The sequence below is a fragment of the Engystomops pustulosus genome, chromosome 4, assembly GCF_040894005.1.
Source record: "Engystomops pustulosus chromosome 4, aEngPut4.maternal, whole genome shotgun sequence".
NCBI classification, from domain to species: Eukaryota; Metazoa; Chordata; class Amphibia; order Anura; family Leptodactylidae; genus Engystomops; species Engystomops pustulosus.
In genome coordinates, this window is record NC_092414.1 from 152,323,363 (window position 1) to 152,331,993 (window position 8,631).

Sequence of the window (8,631 nt, forward strand, 5' to 3'; positions counted from 1 at the left end):
CACAAAACTGGAGTTTATTTCATTCATATCTCATATAATAGGCTCGCAATGTACTGGTGTTAAATAGTGGTTTAAGCTTAATACAGGACTCACCACTTACTCATCCCATGTATCTCCAGTTCCAGTGCTGCCACTGGTTTCCATTTCCATAGGTGTTGATGGACATAGGAAAAGCCTGGGGATGCCTCACAATACCTCTGCTGCTGGTTGGCTGTGTGTCCAGCATGGACCCAGAATGCAGTGTTACAGACAGCGATGTATTGGCAAGAGGAGAGTAGTGTCTGTCAGGATCACGGACTTTTGTTCAGGAAGGGAGCCTGCCGAGTCACACTGGACCGTCCTCTGTCAGGTCTCTGCCCTCCAAAACCTTTTAGCTGCCACCACTTGTCATGTATCAGGAGCGGAGACACCTTGCATAGACTATGCCCAAATAAAATATTTCACTCGCTAATAAAGCAATCAGTTAAGGTTATGCTTCCTCTGAGATCAGGGAATTGAACATAAGAATGCTCTTATTAATTGAAGTTTTTTTTTATGAAAAAGGCCTTGTAGCATTGGGGACCTGGGTTCAAGTCCCATGGTCAACATCTGCAAAGATTTTGTATGCTCCCTGTGTGTTTGTGTGGGTTCCCTCCGTGTCCTCCAGTTTCCTCCCACACTCTAAAACATACTGGTAGGTTGATTAGATTGTGAGCCCCATCGGGGAAAGCGACCAATTTGGCAAGCTCTGTGCAGCACTGCGTAATCCTACTTAAGGACACTCGACTTACAGATGACCCCTAGTTACAGACGGACCCCTATGACCTCTGATGAAGCTCTCTGAATGCTTTACTATAGTCCCAGACTGCAATGATCAGTTGTAAAAGTGTCTGTAATGAAGCTGTATTCATAATCCTTATTCCCATTACAGCAAAAAAAAATTTAACTCTAATTGTCACTGGGGCAAATATATAAAATATACTCTTTTGATTTGCATACAAATTCAACTTAAGAACAAACCTATGGAATCTTCTACGTAACCGGGGACTGCATGTATATATTTTTCAATGGCAGTTCAAATGATCTCTCCAGGCAGAGCCAAATTCTGTAAGCATATTAAAATAATTGTTCCATTCCTGCTCAGTACCAAATTTACCTTGCCTATGAGACCTACATGTTAGAAGATGCATAAAGATGGCCTTTTGCACATCTTCGGATCAGTTCACACTTGCGTTTAGCAGGTTCCGTTTCCCCTTCTGTTATGAAATAGCAAGGAATACAGTGCAGCACCCAGTATCTTTTTTTTCTACTATTTTAATGGAATTGTAATGAAGGACAACCTTCTGTACATCGAATTCAATCCGGAACAGAAGGTGAATGGAGAATCTGTTGTAAGTTTCCATTACACTCTCCTAAAATGTAGAAACTCCTGAAGCGAGTGTGAACTGATCCTTAAATGAAGGAGCGAAATGGCTGTATATACATCCTCACGGAAGTGGCAAGGCCTCCTCTGGCGGTATCTGCTCTTCTTTTAGCTTCTTATGCCCAGGGTTTTAAGAAAAAAAGGTGTTTAAAATCATGCAAATGAGCCTGAGGGGCTCCAGGCTTTATTAACTCCTATTGAGCCTGGAGCTCCTCAGGCTCATTTGCATAATTGCAAACACCTTTTTTTTCTTAAAAACCTGGGCGTAAGAAGCTAAAAGAAGAGCAGATACTGCCAGAGGAGGCACACACCAGTATGTCAGTGTGCTTGGTTTACAATCCTTGATCTGGTGATAGATGTCCTTTAAGGCACTGCCACGTGCCACCTGCAAATGAGCCTGAGGGGCTCCAGGCTTTATTAACTCCTATGGATCCTGGAGCCCCTCAGGCTCATTTGCATTATTTTAAACACCTTTATTTTTCTTAAAAACCTGGGCATAAGAAGTTAAAAGAAGAGCAGATACTATTAAGGAATAGATGCATTTATACAGTAATAAAATGACATTTGGCTATTTTAAGGCAACCATGCAGCTGATGTAGCCCCTGGTGAAAATGCCTCTGGTAAAAGTTTTTACAAAGTACATAGATTTAGAATTACAGGTTGGAACTGAAAATATGTGCAGGGACTGCAGCATCATCTTCATATATGTCTTCTCTTTGCTGTTTGTTCCTGTGTTACATTTTAGAGACTTTGATGTTTCTGAACATTTATGAATAGTCTTTAGGCAGGCAAAGGGGGAATGCAAGTTGCTTGAGGGGGGGGGGAATGTTACTTTTTCAGTAAAATCTAACACTGGCTTGTAATCACATGTTGTAGTGATTTATGCAAAAACATATACCAGGTGTGCTGACCTCAGCTGAATATGCAGTAGGGAAAAAGTCACTGACTTTAAACTGTGGTGATGAATTATTACCCAAAATATCAAATGAGTGGGCATTTTAAAATAACCCCTTCTGTGTTTCCAGTGGGAGAAAACCACCACAATTGTGGCCAACATAATACATACTGGACCATGTCAAAAACAGAGTGGTCTACTACACTACACTACTACAGAGTGCTCTACTACACAATACTACAGAGCGCTCTACTACACAATACTACAGAGCGCTCTACTACACAATACTACAGAGCGCTCTACTACACTACATTACTACGCTACACTACTACACAATACTACAGAGCGATCTACTACACAATACTACAGAGCGCTCTACTACACAATACTACAGAGCGCTCTACTACACAATACTACAGAGCGCTCTACTACACAATACTACAGAGCGCTCTACTACACTACATTACTACGCTACACTACTACTAACACTACAGAGTACTCTACTACACAATACTACAGAGCGATCTACTACACAATACTACAGAGCGCTCTACTACACAATACTACAGAGCGCTCTACTACACAATACTACAGAGCGCTCTACTACACTACATTACTACGCTACACTACTACTAATACTACAGAGCACTCTACTACACAATACTACAGAGTGCTCTACTACACAATACTACAGAGTGCTCTACTACACTACATTACTACGCTACACTACTACTAACACTACAGAGTACTCTACTATACAATACTACAGAGTGCTCTACTACACAATACTATACAGCGCTCTACTACACAATACTACAGAGCGCTCTACTACACAATACTACAGAGTGCTCTACTACACAATACTACAGAGTGCTCTACTACAGAATACTACAGAGTGCTCTACTACACAATACTACAGAGTGCTCTACTACACAATACAACAAAGGGCTCTAATACACAATAAAACAAAGCGGTCTACTACACTACGTTACTACTAATAATAGAGAGCACTCTACTAAACAATACTACAGAGTGCTCTACTACACAATAACACAGAGGGGTCTACTACACAATTTGAGAGAGCAGTCTACTACACAATAAAACAGGGGGGTCTATTACACTACACTACTACAGAGTGCTCTACTACACAATACTACAGAGCGCTCTACTACACAATACTACAGAGCGCTCTACTACACAATACTACAGAGCGCTCTACTACACAATACTACAGAGCACTCTACTACACTACATTACTACGCTACACTACTACTAATACTACAGAGCACTCTACTACACAATACTACAGAGTGCTCTACTACAAAATACTACAGAGTGGTCTACTACACTACATTACTACGCTACACTACTACTAACACTACAGAGTACTCTACTATACAATACTACAGAGTGCTCTAGTACACAATACTATACAGCGCTCTACTACACAATACTACAGAGCGCTCTACTACACAATACTACAGAGTGCTCTACTACAGAATACTACAGAGTGCTCTACTACACAATACTACAGAGTGCTCTACTACACAATACTACAGAGTGCTCTACTACCCAATATAACAAAGGGCTCTAATACACAATAAAACAAAGCGGTCTACTACACTACGTTACTACTAATAATAGAGAGCACTCTACTAAACAATACTACAGAGTGCTCTACTACACAATAAAACAGAGGGGTCTACTACACAATTTGAGAGAGCAGTCTACTACACAATAAAACAGGGGGGTCTATTACACAGTACTACAGAGCAACCTACTACACAATACAACAGAGCAACCTACTACACAATACTACACAACAGAGCCGTCTACTACACAAGACAAAAGTACAGTCTATTACACAATACAACAGATCGGTCCACTACACAATACTACAGAATGGTCTACTACACATTACAACAAGACAGTTTACTACACAATACAACAGAGAGGTCTACTACAGAATATAACAGTGTGGTCTACAACAGTATACTACAGAGTGGTCTCTCTGCTCTTGTTAATAAAAAAGAGTCCTAAATAGAGGACTTCTTAGTATTAATTTCAAACTTAACTACTAAACCAGAAAGTTATTTGTATGGACTATATAGGATAATAAAAGGGCACTCTGGCTGTTATCAAGGGGCACAAATATCGACTCAAAGCTCTAGACCAGTGATGGCTAACCTATGGCACTGGTGCCAGAGGTGGCACTCAGATCCCTCTCTGTGGGCACCCAGGCCATCACCAGAGAGGACTCCAGGTATCTTCCTGCAGTCCCAGACAGCCCAGGACTTGCTGTGCACAGAGGTATTTTAAAGTGACAGCTCTACCAGGGACTATTTTCTGCTATATTGGTGCCTCAGGGTGCTGGTATCAATGAAAACTGTGACAGAGAAGGGAGTATAAATCACACATTAAAATTTCTGTGTTGGCACTTTGCGATAAATAAGCGGGTCTTTGTTGAAGTTTGGGCACTCGGTCTCTAAAAGGTTTGCCATCACTGCTCTAGACAATGTATTTTCATTACTCTAGAACATAGAACAGTAAGTAAAATGCAGTTTAAGATAGCATTTTACTGTATTCATATTAAATATATGACATATAATGTATGGATATAATAATGTGCCATAAAATCACCGGCAAAAATAACTAGACATGGATATTTTATCTATATATTTTTAGCTATGTTTTCCATTTAAATAAACATCTAAAAATAACTGCTTCCAGTAAGAAGGTGAGTTTTGTACTTGTAAGTTACTAATGATGAAGCGTTCATCTGTCATCAGTGTAATTGTATACACAAACAAGCTGCAATCCAACATTCCTAAATAAAAACTGCACGTCTGACAGGTATTTATCTGGTGCTAGAACACTTCACAAGTGGAGGGAAAAGCTGTCACAGCCAGGGTTTATCAAGATCCCTTTGAGCTATTTCAAGAAAGCTGAACTGAACTGTACTGAACTCTGCTGATGCAGACATTAGGGCATATATCCAAAAACTGATCATTTTTTTCCCTTTTTATAGCAGAGAATGTGTGTCCCATCAATCTTCTGAGTTTCAGTAGTTTCATTTAGTTGTGGTGGTCTCATAAGAGAAAAATATGCTCTAAATGAAAACCTTTAGAAAGCTGGTAAAATTGTATGTTAATGAATCAGATGTGATTGGAGTTTTACTTTAAATCTCCTAATTGTGGTTTTGTGTTGTAACGTTCAGTAGCCCTTATGGTCACGCACTGAAGGCAAACATGGATGCATTTAAAATTTTGGATTACAACTGCAAGTTCTAACTTTATATCACAACTAAGTTCTTCAGTGCAACAGCATCTTTGTAGTAAACCCATATGAAACGTGAATAGAATAGGCTAGACACAGGAGTATAACGATAATAATAATGTAATAATAATAATTTCTTTATGTATATAGTGCACACAGATTACGCAGCGCTGCACAGTGCTTACCAAATTGGTCCCTGTCACCAATGGGGTTCACAATCTAATCATCCTACCAGTATGTTTTGGAGTGTGGGAGTAAACGGGGGGACCCAGGGGAATGCCATGCAATCACAGAAAGAACATAGAAACTCTTTGTAGATGTTGACCCTGGGACTTGAACCCAAGTCACCTGTTCTGCTAGTAACCAATTGGCCCAAAAGGTTCTTCCATGTAATAAAAAGTCACTTATGTACCTTATAGTCCATTTGGACCACTTCTTCTTTAAATTAAGCTGATCACAGTGAGCCAAAACATCCAAACCCTAACTCCAGCTTCATCAGGACACTCCTAATGTGATTGTAGGGGAAAAGGGGCCTTCAGGGACATAACAAGTAGGGCTCCACTGCAAAGCATCGAATTATACAAAGTGTCACATTACAGAAGCGTGAGTGTTTCATACAAAAGCCTTAATGGACCGGTGACCTCACAGCATTCAGAAATTATAATAAAATGATGTCACGTGCAGGTGAAATGGAAACACTGGGGTAGATTTACTTTACTTTATTTACCCGGTCCATTCGCGATCCATCGGCGCGTTCTCCGATGCTGATTCGAGTTCTGCTGGGATTCACTAAGGTCGTGCGCCCGATGTCCACCAGGTGTCGCTGCTGCGCTGAAGTCCGCCGGAGTTCATGTCCTCCATCTCGGTGTATGTGAGTGCTATTTTTGCAACAAATTTTTTTTTAAATTCCGCTGTTTTTATGAATCCCTCAGGTCTTCCAACGGCCATGCCACCCCCGATTTATGTAGTGTGAAAGCCGGCGCCGATGCGCCACAATCCAATCGCGTGCGCCAAAATCCCGAGGCAATTCGGCGCAAGTAGGAATAATTCAGGAAACCCGGCGGAAAAACGCCATTCGGACCTTTAGTAAATGTGCCCCACTGTGTCCCAGTTCAGCATAATGTGATGTCAACACACTACGAATGTTAAAGGGCAATGATAACATACCACCTTTAGATGTTAAATTGAGCAGATACATCAATGGAAGTAAATGTGTGACCCTATTTCAGTCGCAGTTAAAGTACCAAAGTGCCTGACATTTCTTTGCATTCCATGTGTCCATAACAATTCAAGTACACATGTCCTCTTAATTCCCTAAAATAAGCCTATAATTTGCTTCCACTTTGAAACCTATCTTCTGCAACAACTAGATCCTTACAGCAAATCTTGAGGTCATGTCTAGAATGACAGAATGAATTACATTGTGTGTGTCCATGATGGGGTATATGTATATGAAATTGTATGGGAAGCCCGGTGACCCGGTGACTGGTACTGTTACCTTGTAGCACTAGGGGCCTGGAGTTAAAGGGCAACATCTGCCTGGAGTCTGTGTGTTTTCCCTATGTTTATATGAATTTTTTCTGGCTTCCTAATTTTACCCCACACTTTAAAACATACTCATCGGCTTCCAAGGAAATTATCCCTGGAGTGTCTGAGATAAGGATGTCAGGATGTGTGAGAACCTTTCAGGACAGGAACCGGTGAGAGTGATGATGATCTGTACTGCGCTGCAAAATGTTGGTGACATAGAAGCAACACAAATTAATACCTATATTCTACACATACGTGGTCTTCTAGTAACTGCTACAAAGGCGCTCTTATGCCATGCTGATTCTGTTAGAGATCACATTATGTCTCTTTGTAATGTTGCCCTACAGAGAAAAGTTATTTAGTTATACTCACCGATTTCTGGGGAGTCTCTGCCGTTGTCACAGTTGATACAGTTTTATATCGCATCATTTTGTTTAGGTCCAGATAGTCCTAAAATAAGCCAAATGTCCAATTCTTGTTTCTGTAAACCTATTCAACGACAAGTCACATCTGTAAACATGTCCCAGAGTTTCGGAGACTGTCTGAGAAAGGATTTTCACAGTGATCAGTGGAAGTCGTGTTAATTCCTCTCCACCCCTTTCCTGCTGCTTCAGATGTCCTCGGCCAGTAATCCTCAGCACACAAGTGTCTGCCCTTTAAGCAGCATAGTAGACAACTTCCCGCTGCGCTTTATGGCTGGGATCTCTCTACACCTGAAATGACCACTGACATGTTGCCAAGAAACACTTTGGGATTGTTTTTTCTGCAGATCATCTCACGTGTCGATTCCAACTCGACTTGTCAGGCAGCATTCATATTAGATCTTCCGACTGCTTACCTGGACATACGCATGTAGCAGACAACACCCTCCCAGGCTGAGGGTGGGGCCTTGTCCTGTCAATCCTTCATAATATTTAACACCTTCATTACCAGACAGAGTTATTTGGACTGTAGCCACTTTAAATGGCATGTGTAATATATAAGAATATGATAACCCGGAAACTTTTGTCTGAAGATTTGTATTGCCTGCTTATACTGTATATAGTAGAGCAAGCAACAAGAATAAAGGTTATATCTTGAAAGTTTTTTATAGAAAGAAAATAATTATGGACTAGTTTTTTTTTTTATTTTATTGTTAGAGTGTTCAAGTTAAATTTAGCAGGTTTACCAGGTTCCACAGACACACCCTTTAAGGGATGCTGAGCATGCAGGCAGCAGTAATGACAAACACACAATACACAGTGACAGCTGATAGTACAGGCGGCTCCTGTTACCAGACCTTCCTCATACACACACAAGGAGGCTGACACAGGCAGGAGGTCAACCCTTTATGTGCCAGAACCTAGCGCCCTGTGTTGGAATAGTTAAAAGCCTCTTGTGATGGACGATAGAAGAGAACAGGGCGAGCATTGTAAATTATTACACATTTCTCTGACAATACGTGACAGAATACAGTGTGCGCTGTCATGTGGCTCAATGTGAGGGTGTGACGGGGACACATCTACATATACATATCTACAGTTCATTA

The 8,631-nt window shown here is 40.9% G+C and overlaps 1 protein-coding gene across 4 annotated transcripts in view; it reads right to left on the reverse strand.

The window, feature by feature from the left end:
• MYZAP (myocardial zonula adherens protein) overlaps window positions 1–7,965 on the reverse strand; it is a 64,491-nt gene extending 56,526 nt beyond the window's left edge. For 2 of the 4 annotated variants that reach the window (XM_072148129.1, XM_072148126.1), the window contains exon 1: window positions 7,476–7,964. In XM_072148129.1, the coding sequence (XP_072004230.1) occupies window positions 7,476–7,532 (57 nt within the window). In that variant the 5' untranslated portion in view covers window positions 7,533–7,964. Of the gene's footprint in view, window positions 1–7,475 lie in introns of all 4 variants that reach the window. The other 2 variants (XM_072148128.1, XM_072148127.1) reach the window with 2 other exon arrangements.
• Window positions 7,966–8,631: the final 666 nt, after the last annotated feature.